The 26241-nt window shown below is 42.1% G+C and overlaps 1 protein-coding gene across 1 annotated transcript; it reads left to right on the top strand.

Moving 5' to 3' along the window:
* Positions 1-625: 625 nt before the first annotated feature.
* Positions 626-25847, top strand: LOC111652965 (pappalysin-2-like; the record flags this gene model as incomplete). Its single annotated transcript, XM_023403385.2, has 10 exons — positions 626-2690; positions 6557-6789; positions 8059-8286; positions 8476-9074; positions 17606-17754; positions 19959-20098; positions 20377-20530; positions 21250-21442; positions 21722-21855; positions 25665-25847. Coding segments are annotated over exons 1-10 (2992 nt in total), but the record flags the coding sequence as incomplete, so codon positions are not given.
* Between the last annotated feature and the right edge of the window lie 394 nt (positions 25848-26241).

Raw genomic sequence — 26241 nt, 5'->3', positions numbered from 1 at the left:
TAACTCATCGGTAATGTAACTGGTAACTGGAGCCTGTCAGTAAATGTTATGGAGTTAAAAAGTGCATCATTTCCGCAGAGGAAATACTCACAGGAAGTACAAGTACCTCAGATTTATATTGACATACAGTAGACTGTGTACCATGTGGATCCCACCACCTCATTCTGCTGATGATAACATTTTGAATGCCAGACTTTTCCTTGGCACGGGGGCTTGTGCACTTACTTTAACTTAAGTAAAGAATCTGAATACCCACCAAGATGAGAGGATGGTCGAATGAGGTAAGGAGAAGAAAAATAAATACGTAAATAAACTGTGCCTCCCGCCCCCTCCCTCCCCACCAGCCCCACTCCCCCCACCCGAACCTCCAACACCACCACACTTCCCCTACCGGTGATGTCAGGGCGGGCAGGGGCTCCCTGATTAAAAAAAAAACCCCAAAAAAACCTTTGGACTCGGGAGAAGCGACAGAGAGAGAGAGAGAGAGAGAGAGAGAGAAAGAGAGAGAGTGAGTGAGAGAGAGAGAGAGAGAGAGAGATGGAGGAGTGAATGGAGGAGGATATTACAACTACTGCATGGACCGGTGCAGAGGAGCAGCAAGTCACTCTCTGAAGCGCTCACAGACGCACAACAATACCAGGAGGAGCTGACGCGCAGATGCCGAACCATGATTTAATGGACTAAAATTTTTTCAATTCTTTCTCAAAGATTTATCTGAAAGCTTCTGCTCAACAAGTAGGGCAACTGTTTCAGAGCTGGCACTTTGCACTGCACTTCATTTTGCCTCTGGAGTTGATTTTTTTTTTTATTACTCTGATTCACCTTGCAGCCATATTTTGGAACAAGACGCATAAATGATGCCGCAATGGTCAGGTAAAAAGACATAAGAGGCCTGGTGCAAAGTCAGTATGGAGTGAAATCTGATTTATTCATGCAAATTCAAAACAAAGGAAACTGCGTCCAAATTTTTTCTCAGTTTCTAAAATAAGTCTGTTTCTTATGATTTAAAAAAAAAAAAAATTAAAATCAGCCTGGTGACGTTTTTAAATTTGTTTCTTTACCTCATGGGCTCAGCCTACTGAAAGACAGACAGTATTTTTTTTTTTCTTCTTCTACCTGTACCAGAAACAAAGTGCCAGAGGCTGCAGATATTTCGCAGACAGTAAACATGAATGGAAAAGACGCAAAGCTTCGCTTCTAAAGGTCCGCGCAAAGTGCAAGAGAGTGGAGAGCCACTGCAGCTGCGCCAACAAAGGATTTAGGTTAACTTAGCTGAAGGTCTGAATGTTTCCTGAGATTCTTCAGGAGTGTTAATTCAAAAAAAAAAAAAAAAAATTAAATACCAAATATAGACCAAGAACCTCAACGCGCAATAAGTCCACGTGAAAAACATTGAATGTGACGTTCTCTTTATTAGTTTGATCCCTTTGGAATGCACTGATACTTTATATTAGATTACTCTCCTAATTTGTTTACTTAAATATGTTAATTTTCTTTATTGCTGGGGAAATGTGCGCAAATTAATCTAATAATCACAGTCTGGTGTGAGACCTATTGCTGCTGACTTAGAAACCAGGTGCTGACTTTTAATAGCTCAAATCTCCCCCCTTTATTCTCAACAACAACAACAACAACAACAACAACAACAACAACAACAACAACAACAACAAAACACCCCTGTAAAGAAGGCTACCTTCCCTAACCTGAGAAAATGTTGTTGATCAGACTACTGGCTATCTTCCTCGTCCTCATTACTAACACGTGGCTGCTCAACCCGGTTCGCTCCGATGCACTTAGCCGGTACAAACGCGCCATGGCCCGGCGGGCAGACCGTGAGCTCTCCAGGCTAGCAGGTGAACCCTGCACCGTCTCCGGCGTCTGGAGGTCCCGACGGCAGCCCCGCTCTCTCTCACCGTCCCAACACCGCCCTCCAGCGGCCCGTCCGAGGACGCACACGAGCCTCAGAGAGCTGTACACTGTTAAGAGCGCTCCTGTGGTTTGTGCAGGAGGGTGTAGGGGTGACACCGGGGTGCACCGGGTTGAGGAGAAGGGAGGCTGGGGCGACACAGAGGATGTGACGGTGGGAGCGGAGGACGGATATGTTACGTTGACCGAGCGGCTGTATGAGAAACGCTCCGCGAACGACGGGAGAGAGCGAAACGGTGTGAGTGCAGACGCCACACAGCTGCCCGGGACGTCTCCGCTTAAAGACGCCGGGCAGAGCGCCTCCTCCTCGGGCCACACGCAGTCGTTAAGCGGCGCCCGCTCCAGACTTGCTCGTAGCGTCGACGCAACGTTACCATACGAGGAGGACGGCAAGTCCAGTCGGGAGAAAGTTTTCCCCGACAGCTCGACAGATTCCAGGGGGCTCCGGGTTCTCTACGGACTGCACCAGGGAGATGGACACCGGCAGCCCTCGACCGGGACTGTGGAGGACGGTGCCGTGGACTTCTCTGGGGAGGTGGAAGAGGCGGATCCGCCGGCGAGCCTGCCCGTCGGCAGCTCTTCTCCGTGGGGGAGCCCACCGCCTCGGGTGCCCCCCTCATGGATGACCGCCCTGTACTTCAGCGGGCGTCGGGAGCAGCTGAAGATGAAGCCGGCTGCAAGGGTGGAGCTGCCGAGAGACAAGTTCAGCCTGGAGCTGTGGGTGAAGCCCGAAGGAGGGCAGAGCAACCCAGCAGTCATAGCAGGTGGGTGTTAACTGATCATGTCTGCATCAATGCCATCTCCCTGAAAGTGTCCCCCCCCCCCCAGGGAGCAGTCACCACAGCCTCAGGGCCATACTGAGTGTTGACTCCTTGCAAAGTGACAGCATGGCAGTAGTAGGGGAATACATCTTTTTTCTCCAGTCTCACTGACCTAATCTGTGGATCTGAAGTCTCTTACTAGTCACAAACTCTTTGCTTGGTCCTCCGCCTGCTCATCCTGCTTTTCCAATTATCTGTTTCAGGATAATTCATATGATCCTCCTGTTGGTTGACATACTGTATCTGCCTATACACAGCCCCAGTTAGACTCTCGCTCTGTGGCCAGTGAGTCTCCAACTTCTTTACTTTAACTCTGTCTGCCTGCTCACTATCCCGTGTTCTTTGCTCTGCTGTGTGAGTGTGTCATCTACTAACCTAAGTACATTTGGGTTTACCCTTTAACAGCAGTCTCCTGTGCTGTGTGACACTCTCTTGTTAAAGATACCGGTCCCAGGAGGCTGGTTTCCACGGCAAAAAGCTCAGACAGGATGTATCCAGGGTTTACTCTGTTGCAGACATGGTGACAGTCATGACACAGATCACAATGAAAGATTATGATGAGATAATTAACTGTTTAGTCGACTTTATTAAGCAAAATTATCTAATGTTTTCTTCTTTTCAGATTCTTAAATGTTAGAACTTTCTACCTTGCTCAGTTTTTTGATTGACTCTAAACTCGGTATGTGCAGGTGTTAGACTGCAGGGGGGAAAACAAGAAATTTGAGGACGTCACATTGGGCTCTGGGAAATTATCTCTGCGTCCCTAAAGTTACTGATAGTCAGACAATCATCAACTACCACCGACAACATAGTGTTCATGCAGGTCGAGTGCAAGACGTGGCTTCAGAGTAGAGCCGGACTGATAAATCAGCCAGGTCAATGTGTTGGATGATACTGGGTCATTGCTGATACAGTGGACGACACCTGGGGACGATGGCGTATACTTCCTATAAAAGGAAGACAATAGACGCCACATTAGCTACAGTAAAACTTCCAGGCTGGTTATGATGAAGATGTTTATTATTATTTCAGCATTATTAATGGTAATGACGATGGTTAAACAAAACACTACTCCTTTAAAGACCCTCGCCAGGTGAAAAATAGAGGTAATTGCAGCCTCACGAGTGTTTAGACTGAGCCAATAACTTCCACAATAATCTATATTGAGGTATCAGATGACAATAACACTTAACGCCATTTTTTTTGTCACAACAAATTGAATGGTATTTTCATTCAGGACACAGACTCTGCCTAAATTGGTTGGTTACATAACTGTGAAAATTCCCAGGGTGTGTTTCATTCAGTCTCTCTCCTCATACTTAGCTTAGTCTGTGGGTTTCCATTGATTTTGAGCAGAGGCATGCAGACGCATTGATCTCATGAAACCTTCATTAAACCCGGCTCTTCTCATGATCAACATCGCTGCTTTTTTTTTTGTTTGTTTGTTTGTTGTGTTTGAAAAGCTGCACATTTGACAGAACAACACGTAGAGGACATCAAACCAAATGAAGAGGATAAAAAAAAAAAGGCTATGGTGAAGCACCGCAGCTGCCCAGATAGTGAGGGAGACCGCAAACTGTTACGTCTGCTCACATTTACTCTGATCAAAGATCCGACTCCATTACTTACTTACATTACTTTTTTTCCCCCCCTCATTGCTTCCTTATGTGAGGGCGGCACTTTGTGGCCCAGGCCCCTTCTCTTTGTAGTGTCCTGAAGGAATCCGACAAAATACAGTGAAAAACAAACTCCCCCATTGTTTCTGTTTAAACATGACATTGACATTAGTTTGACTCCTAATGATCAATGATGATCCTATAGATCCGTGTGTTTCTACATTTGACCATGTGCTGCAGAATTAAACAGCAGAGTACAGATAGTGGCTGCTGGACGAACAATGTAGTAGATGACACTGCTCCTACATTTCCTTAAGTGCTGCATTATTATGGGATTTATTATGTATTTTGATTACTTTACTGCATTTGGCCTACATTCATGGCAATACTAATGTGTTATTTGTTAGTATATGCTGAAAATAATGAACCAGTATATTGGTGTGACTCTGGCAAAATTCAACCAGAGTGCAAAAATATAGACGGTTCAAATATTTGTCAGCAATAAAATGTTGGAAAAAAATAAATAAATAAAAAAGTTGAAAACAGGTTTGAAGAGGCGCTCCAGTGTGGACAGGGCCACACATGCCAGGAGAGTAAATGACGTGGGTCTGAACACTGGAATTGATTTTCAGATTTAGGCAAGAGGTTAAAAAAGTTTCTCCGCCTTGAGGGAATTTCTTCAGATCTTGCACAAACATTCACTTGGACTCAACGATGAACTGATTAGATTTTGGTGGACAAAGGTGAAAGGTCAGGTTACTGTGACCTCACGTTCTCGTGAATGCGATCTATCAGGAGCACCCGGAGGGACTTTAATTACATCTGGCACAAACATTCACTTATTGGACTCGAAGATGAAGTGATAAGAATTTGACCTCACAAAGATGTTTTTGTCCATGACTCATGAATTCATACGCAAATAATGACACAATTTAACACCAATATCTAATAGGATAAAACAGTGAAGTGCTGACACTTTTGTATCCAAGTGGACAAAGGTCCACTGTGACGTCATAATGTGCTGCAAAAAAACCTCTGGCCGTTATTCAAGCCGTTAACTCAGGAAGAGAGATTGTGATTATATTTCCTCCAACTTGACTGGTTGGCGGAGGCAAGTGGCGGTTCATGTGTTCATTTGTTCACGTATCGTAAAATTTTGCTTATTTCCCATTGGGTATGTGTTGAGGGAACCAGGGTGACACTAACTTCCGAGGTTGTCCTCCAAAAATACGTCACTCCCTTATGTCAGCGTTGTGTTTTTTGGCTAGTTGTGTGTGCTAGTTGAGTGGCCGTAAATGCAGCTTTAAAACCTCAGTATCCAATTCGACTCAATATTATAATTATGGGTGAACAAATCATGCCATGGTGGAGATGACTGATTGCATTAATCTTATGTGGGTTAGTGCAAATGTCTCACAACAAGAAGACCACATTTCCCATAAACCTTGTTGTTTCCTGTCACCATGACCAATCACATGTGGTAGTACAATGGGCGATATATACAGTATAATTTATTTCACTTGATTATACTGCTTATACTGTTTTATAGCCTTTTTTTTTACTGCCACTTTCTTTAACTGAATTAAATGCTTAACCATAAAACTGGCTCGCATCCTAAAAATATCCTTGGGGATATTTTGCTGCAGGTGCCCACTTTACACACACATGCACATATACGCGAGTAAACATATACACATGCACACACGTACTGCGTCGAGGAGGGTGAAGGGTTTCCCTGACCCCTCGCTGTCCCAGTGTTAGACATCTGGGCTGCAGATGTGGATCTGTGTGTGTGTGTCTGTTGCAACAGCAGATGGAAACATCACGGCCTTGCCTTGGCTGAGTGAAATACCTCCGTCCTTCTTCCCCTCTCTGTTCTCTCCTGCTGTTTCTGGCTCTGTCTATTCTCTGTGTCTGTCTTACACTCTCTATCTGCACCTCTCTCTCTGTCTCTCTGTCTCTCTGTCTCTCTCTCTCTCTCTCTCAGTCCTCCTATGTCCACAGAACTGCAATCACTTGGACAGAATACTTGTTAGTGTGTTTATTTATTCATTTTCCTAAGGGTGAAGCCCATTTGTACATGTGCTGTCCTTTGACTCAGCAATAGAAAAGTTGCATGTTTTTCCACAAGTTTTCCTTTTTAAATAATTTATTTGACTTTTCCCCATCCACCCCCCACCCCCCATGCCGTAGGTGTATTTGACAACTGTTCCCATTCACTGAGTGAGAAGGGCTGGTCTGTAGGTATTCGCACCGTGGAACCAGACGGTACCAAAGACGCAAGGTTCTACTTCACGCTTCGGACGGACCGAGCCATAAAATCTACCACTGTCTATAGCCACCACCGATACCGCGCCGGTGCCTGGACTCACCTGATGGCCACTTACAACGGCCACAACATGACCCTGTATGTTGATGGAGCTAAGGTGTGTGGTTTTGGTGCATGGTTGAACCTCGGTTGGGGATGTTCATTTACGTCTGCTTCACTTTTAGCTTCTTGATTTCTGTAAATACACTGATAGTTCGCAAGGTCTTCATCTATTTCCAAGGGCAGGGATGCTGCTAGCGCTCTCAGGACTAGCTTCAATGCCAACAGCATCAGCAGAGGAGAGGAGAGATTTGCCAACTGTAAATGACATCCCAACACAGTAGAGGCTCCCACACTGAACTTTAAAGAACATAAATAATATATTATTTTTTCTTTCCTTTTTTGTATTTTTCTTTATTTTCCCATATTTTACACTTTTATTCTGAAGTGTTGATTTCCATAAGAAAAAATCCATCTCAGTGTAGTTTCACATCTCCTCTCTCAGGTTACTCTCTGGAGCTCTGGTAACAACAGGTCAGTGAGCCAATCAGAAGAGAGGAGGCTCTGGGCCGCTCTTCTGATTGGCTGAGCATGGCTGAGAGCGGTGACATCACAAAGTTCCAGAAGTCCTGACGGCTGGTTTTAAGGCTCAGTTTCTGAATACAGGCTGTGTGCATTTCTCTGTGGACTGAGGCTTTGATACTTTCACAGTATTAATATAGAACCTAGACCTGATCTATAATCAAACTAAACATGGAAATCTCAATTTATACAATACAGGACCTTTAAATCATTATAGTTACAGAGATTCTTTCATCATGACAATTGAGCAAACTCCATTTACTATAGACTGTAAATGTAATAAAGGAAAAATCTGCTGTGTCAAACTACTAAAGGTCTAGAATGACCTTTAATACCTTAATGATACTGCTCCTTGCTTCAGTATCAAATTTTATTAATGCCTGTTCACAGTTAAGGGTTGTAGAACAGTGAGAGCCAACGGTAGTTTCTCATTGGCTTATCAATATGCAGTTTTGGAGGAACAGATCTGGTGTTTGAACTTAAGCACCTATGAACAATCCATCATTAATGCGTCATCAGAAGCAGCTGGATTTCATGTGTTTTGATGGAGCACAGAACTACTGATGATTTGAAGGCTATTGCAGTGTTGACAGCCATGACTTCAAATGGCCAGACTGACAGCTGTAAACCCCGAGTAGCTTAACGCTAAGATGTTCCTTTAAAAAAGTCTCATGAAATTAGGAAATTGTCTTTGATCAGACCATTAGTCGTTGATTATTTTCACAACATAATGAAATGAAGAGATATTTGTTTTCTGCCCCTTCGTCTCCTCACGTGACATTTCCTCTCTTGCTTTTCCTCTCAGGTGGGAGAAAGCAATCTCCAGTCAGGGAATCTGTACAGTCCCTACATGAGGACCTGCAGGACCCTCTTCCTCGGCAGTAACCAATCAGATCAGGGACCCAGTTTCAGGGGCCATATAGGGGGTGTGGTTTTGTGGGGCTACGCCCGCTCTCATGAGGACCTGCTGAAGCGACCACTTCAAATCGACAAGAGTGAGCCGGTCCTGGCGATGTGGGCTGACTTCACTAATGTAACTGTCTAGTTTCTACCCTGTCTATTATACAATCTTTAAATAAGCTCCTCTCAGCTGTTATACTGGTATGAATTAAGATGATTTTATTTTGGTCTTCGTCAGCATTAGTTATTTAATTGTTCTGTATTGAAAGCGATTGGAAATGGTATTAAAGTTAACTGAAATATTGATGGACTGTGCTTGTAGGTGGAACAACAGTGGATGCCTCATAAAGTTGGCCTCCATCCGACCATCATCACCACTCCTGTCCCTGAAGAAGAACTTGTCTCCTCATTCCTGCCGCCACCCTGCGGCCTGACACCCTGCGACAACACCGACATCATCTTAGGCTACAACAACAACTGGCAGCTCCGTGCCCCCAAGCGAGTTCGCTACCGGATCGTCAACCTCTCCAAAGACGACGGCCGAAACCCCACCGTGTCGCAAGCCCAGATCGAACTCCAGCACCAGGCTCTGACTGAGGCCTTTCGCCCCTACAACATCACCCTGGATCTGAGCGTGCACACTGTCAGAAACTCCAGCCTCCAACAGAGGTTTATCCTCAGCAACTGCCGAATTGGAAAGATTGGGAATCGCCAATGTGACCCCGAGTGCGACCATCCAAGAACGGGCCACGACGGGGGGGACTGCCTCCGACTGGGGCCCTGCTACAACTGGAAGAGACAGGATGGGGTTTGTAACATGGAGTGCAACAGCATACACTACGACTACGATGACGGAGACTGCTGTGACCCAGAGATCACTGACGTCCTCAAGACCTGCTTCGATCCCGAGTCCCCTGACAGGTGAAGTGTGAACAGTCAGATGTGAGATCACTCTCATCACTATGCTGCTCTGACTTTCTCTTTTTAACAGAAATACTGATTTCAGTCGCTTGTTATTTCCGATCGCCTCCAAAGTGTAGTTTTTTTTTTTTGGATCGCCGTTAAGGAGCTGTGAATGAAACTTAACACTTAGTGTAAATTTCTCACTTTGAAAGCCCGTCAGGAAGTGGAGGGATTACGCCTATTGAGCTGCAACTTTTTGACAGGAAGTGTTCAGTTTCAGTAACGCTAGCTTGACTGGAATTGATGATTACTAAGTTGTTACAATGTTTTTCGGGTTGTTCGTCCGTCCGTCCGTCCATTCTCGTGAACGCCACCATCTCAGTAACGACTCGGCCTTGTCGACGCAACATCTTGGGAACTCCTCAGGGGAATCTCTTCGAATTTCGCATAAATGTCTCATTTGGACTCAAGGATGGTCAAGGTCAAAGGTCAAGGTCACCGTGACCTCACAAAACATGGTTTTGGCCTCTTGGTTGTGATGTCTCAAGGCTGCCTTGAAGGAATTTCTTCAGATTTGGCACAAACATTCACTTGGACTCAAGGATGAACTGATTAGACTTTGGTGGTTAAAGGTCAAAGGTCAAGGTCACTGTGACCTCCCAAAACATGTTTTTTGACCATAACTCACATTAATACACTCATATTTTTTTCATAAATTCATACTATCATTATGACACAGTTTAACACTAGGTCTAATAGGATAAAATGATGAAGTGATGACATTTTGTATCCAAAAGGTCAAAGGTCAATTTCACTGTGACATCATAATGTTCTGATTAAAGCACTTCCGGCCATTATTCAATGCTGTAACTCAGTAAGGAGAGATTGAGACCATATTTCTTGCAGCTTAGCTGGTTGGCAGAGGCGTACAACCACGAGGTGGTGATTCTAGTTGCGCTGATTAAATTCGTGCTGTTTACCGAATAACAGTTGAGGTTGCATTAGGAATGAATGAATTTGTTTTCAGGTGGAGGTTGTTGCTGGTTACAGACATTTTACTGAATAGCCTATATATCAGTTTGTATTGATGAAGCAGGAGAAAATGAAAGGCTACATTACAGAGCTATAATGGAGGAAGTACCAGGGGGATTTAGTTTTAAGACAGTGAGAACAACATGTTTCTCCTTAAGCAAGAAGTCTCGGGGCATAAATGGCCACAAAATCTGTCGTAGCACGCTGCAGTGCTTCAGCAGGGCTGTGCAGTGAACAGCTCAACATGCTACATGTACAAATTGGTACTCTCACTTTCCCCAGTGGTTTTAGAGAGAGCTCTGTGAAGTCTGGATGGTGGGTTAACAGGCCAAAGTACACACTTATTTTTACTAAACAACTCAAGCGGCAGCCCGCTGCCTTCCATTTAGTCTGACAGACAGGCTCACGCAGAGTTCCAAATAGCTTGCATGAAGTCTTGCCATGAGGTCGTCGGGCCCAGCTTCTTAAAGACTCGATCTTTAATCCAAATTGTAACCACAAGCTTTACACTGGAAAACAGAACATGGGAGTTGGAGCTGTTTTTTAAAGTGACAGATTTAACACTTGATGTCTGGAGCTGACAGGCTGTGACAGCTTAACACAAGGATGTATTAATGTTTTTTAAAACAGTAGGATTGATGTTTTTTTTCCATTTATACTTGGGCAAATGGATCTCTACTAATATACAAGATTTGTTATTACAACTCCTTGCGCTTCAGTCACAACCTTGTAACTTAAGTTGAAATTTCCATCTTAATGTCTCTGGATGACTTAGTGGGTGTATTATTAATGATGTACTGCAGCTCTGCATCTTAATTAACAGACATTTTGATAATAAACTGCTCCACATATTTCTGTAAGTGTTATGATTGGCAATGGCTTAAATAAATAGAGTTGAAATCCACAACGGTATAAAAGAAGTTTCAAAGCCTTCTGCACTGATAGGAATACATTTTGATGGAGAAGTCCTTCATTATTATTACTATAATAATAATAATAATAATAATAATAATTATTATTATTTATTGTCTTTAATCCGTACATGAGACAGCTATGGTTTTATTACCTGATCTGTGAAACGATGACATTAGCATTATACAATTCATACAGCTCTACAGCAGTTGAATGAAATACTGATGGAAGCATTCCTGAACACTGCTGTGCTATATGCACTGTTACTTAATAATAAGTACAAGTCTGTGTGTAATGTGGAATCAGCATTTTATTATCTGGATTTGTACCAAATTGTACAAACTCGTAGACCTCAACACCATAAATGTGTCATACATATGCACTTACACACTTAAACTTCATTTTACTAAATATTGCTATCATGTTTGCAGTGTAGGGGAGTAGCAATATAGACCTGCCTCTAATAAAAGCCCATCCCTTAAATAAAGGCCTGTTACCTTCTGCAGTTGAGGTAACTAAAGGTAACGGCCACTATTTGAGGAAATATGGTAACTACGTTTTCCAGGAGCATTTGGGTAGCATAGCTATTCTTCAAAATGACATACCATTTCCAGAGCAAGCTTTTATTTCCACTATGTAGTATGGTAGCGCCCAAACACATGGTCGCTCTCTTGAGAGAAAATGGGAAAGGGAGGGTGTAAGACGGGCGCCAGTCACCTCTAATTCCTAGCTTCCTTTGTACTTTTAGCTTAGGCAGCAGTCGCCTAAAGGTTATTTAATAATGGTTTCGACCGCCAGGCTACCAAATCTGGTTCCCGGAAAGCAAAGGAGCAACCTGGAGTTGTTGTTGCGTCTTCACTTTCCTTTTACCCAAAAACACGATGTGCCCTTGAGGAAGGCACTTAACCTGCAACATGTTCAGTGAGAAGAGGACGAGTTTAACTGGACAGCTCCCAGTGGCTAACAGAAGGAGGCTGTTGTTGTGGAGCTCCCAGGTTTGAATTTGTGCAGCTGTGTGAATGTGCAACAAGCTTCTGCTGGAAAAGAACATGGTTGAAATTAGGTAAAGGTAAAAAAACATTAAATGCTGGCTTGCATGTGGGTGGTCTCATCGTTTTGGCTCGTGGAGGGGCTTCTTCACCTGTGTCATGAGTAAAGGTTAATTTATGTTGTCCTGTCATGAGGGAAGACAAACAGGAAAAAGGTTTGGTTCGGTAGTTGTTAGAGTCAGATGTTTCCTGTCTCATCCTACGCTATAGACTCTACAGTGAAGAGATGGACACTAATGACAAAAGTTGGACAGCAGCAATCCGTCCTGTTGTTTTGCACAAACTCAACAACAAACGCTGTTATTCTTAAATATATCAAATGCTGCGTGATTTAATTCGATGGTTATTGCAAAAGAATAGTTCAAAGAACAAATGAAAATATATCCGCCAACACTTACCTTTGGGTAAGAACTGGAATACGATTTAGTTTGATATATGTCAAAGAGTTGGCGACATTGATGTAATGTCCTGATTTGTTGGTGGTTTTATAAATCATGGCTCTGGATTCGATCTGGTCCTGTGCAGAAGTTTCTTTTTGTTTTTTTTTTTGCAGGAGACTTTCATAAATAAAGGCGTCTGATGTTCGGGTTTTGAAAGTTAAACTTAAAAGTCACAGTATGTGTGTGCTTTTACGCAGTGATGTAACCCTTGCAGTGAATCTTGCCAGAGTTCCTGTCTATAAGCTACTGCCCCTTCATTTGAAAACAACATTAACAGCCAACACACAGGGGACCAGAGTGTCGTAAAAACTGGGCCCGACGGACGAACAGTAGTGTAGGTCCTCTGGAAAGGTCCTGACCCCAGCTTGTTGAAAATGCTTATGTGTGTGAGTGCTTCGACATGCCTGTGTTCATGTGTGCGTGTCCCTGGATCCCCGACTTGCAACTCTCTCAGGCAGGGAGAGAATTAATTTGAGGATGACATTTTGCTGGCATTTGTGGAGCACTGAACCATTTTTATGTTTGGGATCTGGGTTTTTGATATCCCCCCTCCCTATTCTCTCTAAGCTCTTGGCCAGGTATTCTGATTTTGGGACCCTATACGTGTGCAGCTGCTGCTGGCCAGTACAGGGCCAGAGGTTTTTTGAAGCCAGCTGCTGTCACGACAAAAAATCTGTTGTGAAGAGCCAGTTCTAGAGCGATGGGCAGGTACACTGCAGATTCTGGCAGCACAATAAAGAAAAGGAAGTGCAGAGGGGAAAGACGGACAGAGGGAGAGAGGCTAGGGTGGATAGGGAGTGATGGGGTAGTGTGGGACATCATGTCCACTTATGCTGAGACACATGTCCAGGATTTGCTAACATTTTTTGGTTAGCAAATCCTGGACGATGCACTTCTGTGGAAATAGCTCCAGGCAACTCCCCTGAAAGAACAATCCTGTTCTGGACTTGTTTGAAGCTTTACGTGCATGTGTATCTCATGCATGATGTTGTTGTTTTAGATTAAGTTTTATCCAGCTCAAGTTGTATTGTGTTTTATTTACTAATAAAAAACAGGTACTGCAATGTTCCCCCGAATGGTGAATGCAGGTCTACAGTACATCAGACCAGGATTGTTGATTCAGTCCTTCCTCACAGCTGATTCGTTGATGTTGCCAGCCTTCATCTCAGCTTTCTGTTCTCGCACGCCACATACACAATTTACAACAGCAAGGGTTGCAGATACTCTGCTCAAAAGCTTTTTCTTGATTCGACCATTCGACCATTGATTTTGCTAACTGAAACGATATCTGTTAATAGCAGATTTTATCAGCTGTAGCTAGCTAACTACTCAAGCCAGTGTAAGTTGGTTGAAAATAACGTCTCCAACTGACTTTAATGTTACCAACTGCCTTGTTTTAAAATGAAAATCTAAAAGGGTCTAAAAGATGCGCTTGAGAATATTGGAGTAAAAGACTGAGGCACTACATGCTTCAGGAAAAAACGTTAGCATCCTCATGGAAATAAATAAACAGCAGTCTTGCTCGAAGGCCGCCCCAAGGCTAATTCATTTGCTGGATAATTAGCTAGTTATGGAGCTAAGCCAGCAAGCCAAGTATGGCGAGCGCAGACACTGATACCGGCTAATTAGTGCTAACACATAAATAAAATAATACTAGAATTTCGCTCACTTCAAAAAACAGGAACACAGACTTCCTCACCCTCTGTTAGTCAATTACCTGCACAACGAGTCTTATTATTACATTTTTGCTCTTATGATTTTGGTTTTCAAAAGGTTGAAAAAAAAAAGACCTCCCTCCAAACTGTAGATAGTGAGTATTGCTCTTACTACAGGCCTCATGCATTCTTCTTCAACGGAGCAAGTCGGAGTTTGACAGGCCTGTATTACTTACTTACAGTTACCAGATTATGACTGGACAATTGCTGTTCAAGGGAGAGGTATAGAGAATGGACCACTGCAGCCTATGCGATGACCTGGCTGACGCATGCCTCTCCAAATTTGAAACGAATGCAAACAAATGCAAACAAATGCAAACAGTGCAAACGTGACTGCTGGGGGCTGCTGGTTCTCAGTGTGTGCTTGTGTGCTGCTGCGATGAGGCGCTTTGCACTCATGCAGTAAAAGTGACTTTTAACATATTATCTGTGAGAGGTTGTATCTTCTGCTAGCACTGTATTCATCACGACCCGAGGAGCAACTGTTTGGATTATACATGCTTTGTATTCACTTTATGTCAGCAAATAACATTGAACAAAGGCAAGGCACATATAATATGTCAAAATATTTGTCTGCTTTTGGTGTGACATTTTTAGTCTGTCTTCTGCTTCTTAAAGGTTCAAAGTAACTGACTTGTCAACAATAATATTTAGAATGGACACACATCTACACTTTTACATGGTGACAGCGCTAGTCCTGACTCTGCTGTTGATTCACGCCGTGTTTGACTTGCCCACAAATGGTAATTTCGTCAACTCATACCCAGGGTTTTCACTTCGATCATGTAGAGCCATTTATTTTTTGCCAGGTTGGCTTTCGACTTCCACTGAGGCGTTCTCTGAAGTTAAAGAGTCGACTCTTTAGTGGTCAACATTCTGTCATTTGTAATTGCACAGCCCGGGGTGATGGATACTGCACGCAGCCTCGGCTGAACTCAGCTTCGGTAACGCAGAGGGTTTCCCTGAAGCATCTTAAATCTTAAACCTTATTTAGTCAGGCAAAGTGCCTGAGAAAACACATTCTTATTTACAGTACTGCACATGCACTCAGGGAGGGATTGCATTAGGGGGAGGATTACACACATGCAGAGCTCTTGGCTGATGAGCAACACCTTTGGACCAATTTAGAGGTAAAGTGCCTCACTTAATGGTACATTGACAGAAGTGTATGAGCGGATGGGGATTACTTCTTTCTTATTTCATCCATCTATATTTTCCCCAGCTGAAAGCCGAGATCTTATAGTCACAAGCTCACCTGTCTTTCCCTCAAGCTATTGGAACAATATAAGCTGCACTGAGCCAAACCTGAAGAGTTTTTTAATGAGCAATTATATGAATTATATTTCTGATGGAAACAAACAAGCACTTTCAGTCCTTTTAAGATTGAAGCATGGTTAAGTAATATTAATAAATTTAGCCCTACAGCTGAGCTTGATCAAAAGCATAAACTTTAACGTCTTTTTTTAAGAAGCAGACATAAAACAAATCATCCAAATACACTTGAAGTATCTGAGGTAAATATTAAAGTATGGCTTAGTAATTTTAACAAAGTTAGTCCCACAGCTGAAATTGATCAATCACATAAAACCTTAATTCCCTGCTTGAGAAATACAACATGAAACAATAATCCATTACGTTATAATCACTGAGAAACACTTAAATCCAATATTTTGCCTGTGCAAGATGAAAGAAAGACGGATTTCACAAACAAAATTATGTATGATTCAAACATTTAACATGTATTTTTATGAATATTAACGGATTTGACCTAACAGTACACTAATGCACCATTGTAAGACTTGGCAGTGTTGATATTTATTACCATAGGGCAGATGCATGGAGGTACATGCACTGACAGCCAGTTTTGTTTTCATTAAGCAGCTGTGATGTTCCAGAAACCATGGGAGGCTCAGCTAAAAGCCTGAACTGTCTGGCGTGTGAGCACCAGGCAGTCGATGAGACCCCAGTGCAAGGTCTCAGAACCAGTAGGCCCTAATGGTGATAGGTACGAAAGCTTTCCAGCTATGAAAGCAAAGGAGAGCAATAACACGTGACATCACCACAGCCGAGGCAAAAACAAAATCGGCTTCACACATCAAAGTACGTCCAGGGTAATTTATCACAGTCAGAGAGAGAACGAGGTGGGGAATGGGGGTGGTGAACTACAGGGGGCAGTGGTTTGAAGTACCCTGACCAATTCAAACAGTTATGATCTGACGTTATAGGGAAGAAACTGATGTTGATGGATTGAAGCAAACTGTTAAACTGTTAAAGATGCCCCACACTGAGTCCCTAAATCCACTTATAATAGCACCTTGAGCAGAAACGGTCTCCATGCTAACAGGCATATGCTACCATTTTGAAAAACACACTTGTTTGCCATCATGCCTTGGGTTAGAGGAGATGATTTCATCTCTTTGCATACAATAGAGATTGGTCCAAGATGTTTTTAGCCTAGCTTAGCACAGACTCTAGATGCATTCTCCTTTCTAATGCTAGTTAGCCAGCCCAATACTAGTCTACCTCCAAAGCTGTAATATTAACACATTGCACTTTATATCTGTATTTCGCTTAAATTACAAACGTGGTTTAAGTCAAACAACTCAAACAGCTTAAACCGTACACAGTACTCCTGTCTCTTTATGACTTTGCTAGCTTTGCACACCTTGTTAGCAGACTCTGGAAAAAAAACAACAGCTGTGACTTATGGTAGCATTGGTTACTAGCTTCCGAGTTAACAAGATACATGTGAGTAAGACAATTTTAGAGCTGTTTAAAACCATATTTGTCTCTCTCACCCTTTTATTTGTTGGATTAAACTAGCCTAAGACTAAGCTAGTTGTTTCCTCTGCGACCAGTGCTAAGCTAGGCTAAATATCCTCTGAACCACGCAGCTTCTAGTAAGACAGTCAACATGTATTTCTTAGGAAATTGGCTCATTATTTCACTTACCTGTTTTAATGTGACCATTAAAACATTGTAGCATAACCTTACACTGTGTGTTACGAATGTATGTAGCTCATTTTACTTTTTATATATATATATATATATTCTCTCTCAAGATATCAGGTGTATATGTGTTGGTTTATTTTCAGAACACTTTCCAACTAGCCCACCATCTTCATTTGTTAAGGAAACAAGGACAGTATCTCATTCAGCTCAAAAGAGTAGGTTTAATGTGTGTACTTGGCACATTATTCAAAGTTTATAGCTGCTATTAGTTGCTTTTGGATTCACCTTTTTCAGCTCGGTTTGCTTTAATGGATGCTGATGCCATTCATCTTTTGCTTTATATTCATGTTCTTTCCCAACTGTAAACAACTACTTAGCCTAAATTGAAAACGATAAATTTTGAGCGTTCGGATGTTTGAAAGTTTTCTTTCCTCTTTCTATTTCTGCAGGGCCTACATGAGTGTGAAAGAGCTAAAGGAGGAGCTACACCTGAGCGGCACTGACACACTCAATGTTTTCTTTGCCAGCAACTCAGTGCGTGAAGAGCTGGCAGGAGCTGCAACTTGGCCGTGGGCAAAGGAGGCTCTTACCCACCAAGGTTAGCAGATTTACATGAAGCTACAGCATATTACTCATACACCTCTTTGTTGCTTCTGTCTCCACTGTCTGTGTAACATTTTCTAATTTTTACTCTTCCCTTTCTAATTTCCTCCTTGTCTGTTTTTCATCCTGTGTCTCTTTTTTTTCTTTTCATCCAAACCTTCTCCTCTGTCTTTGCCCTCCATCCTTTGTTGTCTGCTTTGGCGGTATCCAAATGAGATGGGGAGAGCATTTGAAGCTGGCAGAGATTCTCCCCGGCACATTGCCTCTTTCCTCTTCCAATCATTACTTCCCCCTTTCACTGGAGAAGACTAATCAACCCAACAACAGCCAAACAAACAAATGGCAGTGTGGGCTCTGCACCACTGTTGCCACCCATGCCCACTTGACAGCTGTTCTTTATTTATGTGGGCTATGCACTTTTCTCCTTGTGCCAGTACAAAGCAGTGAGTGGACTCAAAAGTAGGAGACACATGGGGTAGACGTACCTCCAGAGGAAGCATTTATCTTTTAAAGAATCTTTTATCTTGCTGAAAGAGTTCACATGTCCTCACGACTAAACAAACTGTGATTTGTTGTGTATGATCAACAGAAACATCTTCATTGTACTGCATTGGATCACACAAGTGGCCCTATTACATTATAACATTCAACAGAGCAGCAAATTCAACAGTGAAAGTTTTATCTTGTTTCATCCACCATAGACGAACAAACAAATTTACAACTGACAATTATTTGATTTGTGCTGATATTAGTAATTCATATTCATATTTTAAGTACATTTTACACTGTATTTTCTGCTTATCTTTAGTTCTCATGGGAAGGAATTTAATACTTATACATAACTGATTGATTCAATGAAAATAATTGTTAGCTGTAGCCTAATAAGCAAAACCCAGGTGAAGGTTTATGTCCACAATACACATGCCAAATTAGCGAGCACAAATTAATTTCAGCCGTCTGCCAAGGACATTTAGTTTGAAAAAAAAAAAAAAAAAAATTCATGAAATAATACTTGAAAATGCTTACACAGCTTAATCAAAGCTAAACAGCTGCACTCTTACTTTTGACCTCCGTGTCTGTTTTTAAAATTACTTTCTATGCAGATGTCTCCTTGAAACGTTGGCGTTTTCTGACTGCTTTAATGGAAAAGAGGAGAAGCAGCTCTTTGCCAAACCATGTTAGTTTAATGTTAATGTATTTACGCACGCCATCACTGGAGGAACTGGACATCTCAGGCAGAGGCATCATTGGTTTTGTTGCGTCCAGCAGAGGGAGGGACCCTGGCCTAAGGCTGCCAGAGCGTTTGTCCTGAAGAGCTATTGTTCCATTTTGGCAAAAAACAACATCTTGAGTTGTGTTTCTTCAGAATGAAAAATAACTAATCATCATATAATTTAATATGTCATTGTTCTGTGGATTTATGGGCTATTAATTTATGTAAACACAGAGTTTTACTTTAAGACTACCAGTTATATTGTCCGAGTAGATTTTATATTTTCAAATTAAAGTGCTGATTTCAGTTCACTAGTGAATGTCTCCCACATGACATTTGTTTCCGTTCCTCAGCATCTGTGCCTGTTTAAAAACAAGTTAGTGGATGACAGGTCTACTCTGGAAGCCCTGTTGTTTAGTGTCTCGATATTTAATGTCTTCATTATTCAATGTCTTCGCCACTGAACGCACTGGTTCTAATTAGAAAACCAATAACTGTCATGTCTGTTCCTGATTCTGTGATTATCAGCGTGCTGCAGAAAACCTGTATCGCCACTAAAAGGCCATTTTTTTGTTGGCATTCACCATCGCCCACAAACCAGAGCTGATTTCAAAATTGCTTTTTATTCAGTCTTTAATTTTCTAATTAAAGTTGTATTTTTTTATTGTACAAAATGTACAAAATGAATTTTTTTTATTTTATTTATTGTTATTTTTTTATAGGGTGAGGGCAGTTAACTGGTTCACCTGCTGAAGGACAGTTTTCCAAATCATTACACCCTGTTAGAGTGGTACAACCAAAGAAGGAGACACTGTACTAAGTGTTATTGAAAGGAAGAGCAAGTTTACCTTTGCCTAATGTTACAAACACTCACTTTATCTCACTTTGCAGCTCCGAGGTATATAGTTACTGTCTAACGTTACACTGACAAAACAAACCAAACAACACAGTAACAATAACATATCAATGTTTCTTCTTGCTGCCAGGTGGGATGGTGCTGAACCCAGCCTACTTTGGCACAATGGGCCACCACAACACCATGATCCATGAGATGGGACACATCTTTGGCCTGTATCATGTCTTCAAAGGCGTGAGTGAGCGGGACTCCTGCGATGACCCATGTCAGGTACGACTATTTAAAATCTTTTTTCCTCACAGGAAGCTTTATTTACTGAACAGAAAAGTAGAACCTGCTGTTAATTGCTCTCTTTTATCGATCGTAACGTCTCAAATGTAACTTTTATAAGTGTCTTTGTCAGGCCAGTATATACATGCAGTATAAATACAAAAGATGAGTGGGAGTTGTCTGTGTACTTCTTCGTCTGTTCGTCTGTAAAACGTAGACATGCCTACCTGGATAGAGCTTTTCACTCTTCTTCTGTGTTCATTTGTCTGTCCTTTCAGGAGACCACCCCGTCCATGGAGACAGGAGACCTATGTGCCGACACCGCCCCGACACCCAAATCTAAAGCCTGCCGCGACCCTGGAGCTGTGAACGATACCTGTGGAGTCACCACGTACCAGGACACACCTTATAGCAACTACATGAGTTACACAGGTGCAGTGGATGAACATTCTCAACTCATTAACGGCAGACGTAACATGTTGAAAAATAATTTCTGGGGCACAGAAGAAGCCAATTACATGGTCTTGTAGAATGTATACTGCAGATTATTAGAATAGTGATAATAGTATATAAGTATTTATAAGTATTTTAACTCTTGACACACAAATCCAAAGCAACTTATTCACTAGTTCAGACAAATGGTTTGTTTCTAAAGCACATTTCTTACACGAAGGCTGTTGAAACTGCTTTAAATTAATGGATTCATTCACGCATTGAAATATAAAAATAACTTGCAATACTTTTTGTATTTGTTTTGTGACGTCTACATTTATTTCTACAATCGGCTCCTTTTAGCAACAATTAGCTAACATCTCAGCATTATAATGTACTTACCATTAAAAGAATGATCATCATATAATAATGGAAATAGTTTTTCCCACAAAACAGTGTTGAATTCAATTATTTCAGATATGAATGTATCCACATACTGTTGTCATTCTTTCAACCAGGACAATTAGGGAATAGCTTATTTTCATATCTGAATGTAGCTGCATTTCTATTCAAAATAACTCTTGAACTGTCAGACCTGAATGTTGCCTGATGTACGGATCTTTACTGTCTCACCTCCTTATTTCTAACCATGCGATTAGTGCTTGATTTAGATGAACACTAGTGCTTGAACCTGATCTGTGATGATTAACACGTTTCAGATGACAACTGCACAAACCATTTCACTCCCAACCAAGTGGCTCGGATGCACTGTTATCTCGACTTGGTCTACCAGAAGTGGCTAATGGACCGTCAACCCGCCCCCATCCCTCTGGCCCCCATCGTAACTGACCAGAGCCCAGATTCTGTCTCTATCTACTGGCTGCCACCCATGAGAGGACCACTTTATCAAAGGTATCCTTGATCTTAGTTATTTATCTGTTCAAGGAATACAAACCGAGTTTTATCTGTTGTCTGCACCTGCCTCCTCATTAACTATCGACCAAGATGATGATGATTATTTGCTCCTATGGCTGCTTTAATGGTTGTTCTCATGAGCAAGACGGGGATACATGTATCTGAAGCAACAATTAGACTCCTGCAGTTCACGATTAACAAATGATTGCAGTTGCAGTGAGTGACAACATTGCCAGAAACATGTTGCCCTTCTGTTTCTGCTTCCTATTGTCGTAGCTCCTCACTCCATGTGTCTGCCGTCAACTGCGGAGACTGTGAGAAAGATGGCGTTTTCCACCAGTACGCCCACGAGGCCACCTCTCCTCGCATCTGTGACACATCAGGCTACTGGACACCGGAGGAGGCAGTTGGTCAGTCGAAAAAATGCTGTGTGTGTGTGTGTGTGTGTGTGTTTGTGCATATACGTACTGTGTGCCCCCCGCCTTCTTCACATCAGTGTGAATATAAACTGAAGTGAATATGCGAGACACTGTTGGAGATGCTCGTAAAGCCGCAGCTAAATTATCAACACTTTTAGTTAGATCTTCACTAGTGGAATTTAGTCACATAAATAAACAAAAATCTGTGGTGAGGAGGCAAATTGTTGTTTTTACTCATCTTTCCTCCCTAAAATCTACAGTTGACTCTGTTGTTTTCTTCCCCTGATACATTCCTGCCTTGTCAATAATTATTGACAAGGCAGGAATGTGGCGGTTTCAGGTTGGAGTTTGTGTCCTTGAGTTCTGCTTCTGTCTCTTGTTTCCACAGAGCAGATCAACATCCCCCCCAACCCCTCCTCCTCCTCCAAATACAAACACACACACAAACACACTCTCTCACACAACCTCACACACACACACACACACACACACACACGTCTCTTCCCTGTAAATTTCAGGTGCGTGCAAGGCTAATGGCTCCTGGAAGAGGAAAAAGCAGAAAATCATTAAATGATAATTGCCCTCAGCTACAGACCTCTTTCTGTCTCTGCCTGGTTGAGCCAAAGCGAGAACAAGGATTATTAGGCAATGTGTCTACTCTGGGTAATGTTTGGGTGCTGTTCAAACACTGAACCTCGGTCATAAACAAAAATGCCAAAAAAAAAAGTGTATCCTGTAGTACTGTACTTTGAAACATTACACTTCATCTTTACGCGTATGGTCCTTGTTTTTCCAATCAAAATGTCTGGAGAAGCCCAGTTTCCTCTGACATGACATGTTGGGTGAGGGGAGAGAAAGAAAAAAAAAGAAAAAGAAAAAGGAAGCAAACATAAAAGCAAGGAGAAAGAAAGAAGAAAAGACGGAAAGATAAATACACATAGAAAGAACAAATGAATGTACAAACACAGCAACACTTTCCTTTTTCTTCAATGGAAACTCTACCCAAATATGTGGAAATCCTCCGCTGGAATTTATGCTTTGAAAACCAGCGGCGAGGAGGAACAGGGGGGATTACGGCTTCCTCTCTTTCGCTGCGGGATCATAATGATGATAAAGAGTCAATTACAGTCTTACTCTAAACAGTGGTATGCACATAGCTGAGGAGACAGCCAGTCTGCTGGCTTCCCTGGATCCCTTTTCACTCTTTCCCACTTCTGAAGACACTGATGCACGGGGTCACTTTGTCAGCCAGCGGAGATGGGCAATATCGCCTTCAGCGGGGAACGGGAGAGGGGAAATTGGACAAATTAAATGTGGATATCATAGCTGGCAACACAAAACATAAGTTTAATGGCAAAACACTGTTGGCTAGAATAGTTGGCAAAGTCGTCCGTGTACATCTCTTCAAAATATTGCTTGTGCCAACATTGACTGGTTTGAGTCAGTTTTCAGACTGAGGGAAAACAGGAGTCTGCGCTCCTGTTGAGAGGGATTAAATTGGTTTATGTGCTGTATCAAGCAGTAATGTGGGTTATAATTTAAAAATTAGAACATTTAAAGAAGAAGGCTTTTAAAGGTAAATTGTGTTGTTCATTGTTCTGCAGTTTGCAGAGTGCAGACGGAGGGGATGAAAGGTAGCAAAGTCCATACCTGCATGAAAATCTAGTATCATATTTCTAAGCTGATTGATGGATGAAAGATGGAAATGTATAATACCTGTGCAGGAAATGAGATGTGGCTGCAGCAGAAGTATGAATCTATTATCTATCTATCTATAACTCTTATTCAGCACCTTTTTTTTCATAAAAGCATTAAAATGCAACAGAAAGTAACTTAATACTCTGTGGTTTCTAAGGATAAAGCAAAGACTCCACTGGAAATTTTTCATGAATAAAAGTTACATGAATACATTTTTATCCCCCCCACATGGACAATTGGTGCAAATATAGGAAGCTTAAATAAAATGGCTACAGTTTATAGATCTGGTTCATTTATTTAGAGGCCACTCTCGCCTGGTCTTCTTTGTCTTTGTTACAGTTTGGTGATCCTCCCCACACGGCGATCGCAGTGGGTGTGAAATATGTAACACCTCGTCAACGTACTGATTTTATTTGACTCTCACCTTGGACACAGCTGATAAAAACACTCTCTTAATGTGATTCCGTTGCGCTACTCACTAACACTGTAACAATTAACAACTAATTTTGCCTGGTGTAATGGTGTTAAAGCTGTTTTTGAACGTGGGCCATGCTTTAAGTAAGGGCCCACGACTCGTAACTTTCTCAACTGGAACATTCTGCTCGCTGTTTTACGAATGAGAATGAGTTTGCTGGTAGTTGTTAACAGTAATACTAGGAATTTTGTTCGTTTATTTGTCAGTCACTACTAAATAGAAGTGTAGACATGCGGCAAAAAAAACACCCCAAGATACAATTTATTAAGACAAAAACCCAGCTGATCGGCTTCATCAGGACTGTGTGGGTGTGGTTTGATCAAAAGTCAGTGGCGTCTCCCTTTACATTCAAATATTGATAAGTGTTGGCCAGTGCAGAGATATATATGTCAGTTTTTTACCCTTTATTTTTTAAACCTTTATTAGAGTAGTGGTGAGAGAGAGGCAGGAAAGCTGGGGGTGAGAGAGAGAAGGGATGACATGCAGCAAAGGGCCGTGCGTTGGATTGTAATTGTTTACGGTAACGAAGCTGGTCTCAAAAATAACTTTTAATAGCCTTCAATAGGTCAGAGTAAAACCAGTCATGTGATACGTGATAAATATTTTGACAAATGTACTCACAGATTTGTCCACATCTGAAACAAACTTTACTGATGGACTGCCTCACACAGCTTCTACCTCTCACCTGCTCAGTTCAGCAGCCGGCCTCTGTTTACCTTGCACAAATTCCCACATGTGGAAAAAAACATGTACAAACACACACGGTGCAAATGACAGACGGTGCTTCAGACCAAGCCAATAGCCCAGTGGTCCACTTGGAAAGTGGTCTGAGACTACTTTCCAAGACTTTTGGACCCCGCTGTATGTGTGTGTGTGTATGTATGTGTTAATGGGCAAAGGAGATTCTTTACAGGGAAAGTTCTTTTCCTGAAGCTTGAAAGTGATTCATGCCCTTTTATTTTCAGCGCTGTCCTGTTTGCCAGTAACACAGGTTTTCACTCATGTCTTAAAGTCCAGCCGTCAATGTAGACAGAGACTGTGTTTGGATTCAGCCAAATAAATCTTTTAAAGGGGATGGGAGGAGCTCATGACCATCATTTGGACCTGATTAAATCTCATCCCAACTCCACCTGCTGATACTCATATACAGGCTTCCTTCCATGTTGCACCTAGTTTGTGCCTATGGTCTCCAAAATTGCCAATTTTTTTTCTTGCATTTGCATCTGCACTCTACAAGTAGACAGAGCCCAAAGACATTATTCTACACTGCAAATAGTTGGACTAGTTTAGTTGGACAGTCCAACTACAGTTCTTTACTGCTGGATAAATAGTACACCCATTGGACGGATTAGGATTTAAAGGCTTTGCTGAACATAACAACAGTAGTCGTTAAACGAGGCTGTTAACTGAACTGGTTTTCTTCTCTGTTTTGTAAAAGCTTCTGGCAGGTCACCACAGTTCATTATCATGGTTATGGCTGAATCAGTATTATGAGTGTTTATGATTGATGGTAGTAATTATTTGTGTCCCATGCCTGAGGTTTATGGAATGAATGTGGTAATTGGGAGCCCTCATTGCAATGCATTAAATCAAACATGCATCTGTCTGTGATGTCACCTAACGCCAGGCCCACCTGACGTGGAGCAGCCCTGTGATCCCAGTCTCCAGGCGTGGAGTCCTGAGCTCAGCCTTTACGACACTAATGTGACATCACCTTGCCCCGACACGGAGGGCTGCACCCTGACTCTGAGATTCCTTCACCCCATTGTCCCGCATGCACTCACCCTCTGGGTCACCTACATCTCTTCCAGTAAGTCTCAGTCCATAATGATAATCACAGTGACACAACATTATTTCTCACAGCACATCAAAAACAGAAGTGTTAATTATACTTGGAGTATAATTTACACTTTTTTCCAACGATTTATAATATTTCAGATGTATTCCCTCTGTTTGTTATGTCAGCCATGTCAGGTCGTATAACTAAGTTTTGGTATTGTTTCATAGCTAGCGTTAGCATTAACAGCTGTTAATTTACCAGTCTAGAAGAAACGTTGTGTGTTCATTCCTTTACTCAGCAAGTAGCTGTCTCCAGCTATGGAAAGCAACGCCAATGTTAACTCTCGTCTCTATCACGTCTTTTTTTCTGTTGAAGTTAGCATGCTAACCAGCTAGCCCCAGCCCGTCTCGTCACTTTTCGATAG

Source organism: Seriola lalandi, unplaced genomic scaffold (genome assembly GCF_002814215.2).
Source record: "Seriola lalandi dorsalis isolate HSWRI2012SDOR001 ecotype SW California unplaced genomic scaffold, Sedor1 jcf7180002054130, whole genome shotgun sequence".
Classification (NCBI taxonomy): Eukaryota; Metazoa; Chordata; class Actinopteri; order Carangiformes; family Carangidae; genus Seriola; species Seriola lalandi.
Note: the sequence above shows the minus strand (reverse complement) of the source record. Positions and strands in the feature narration are given on the sequence as shown.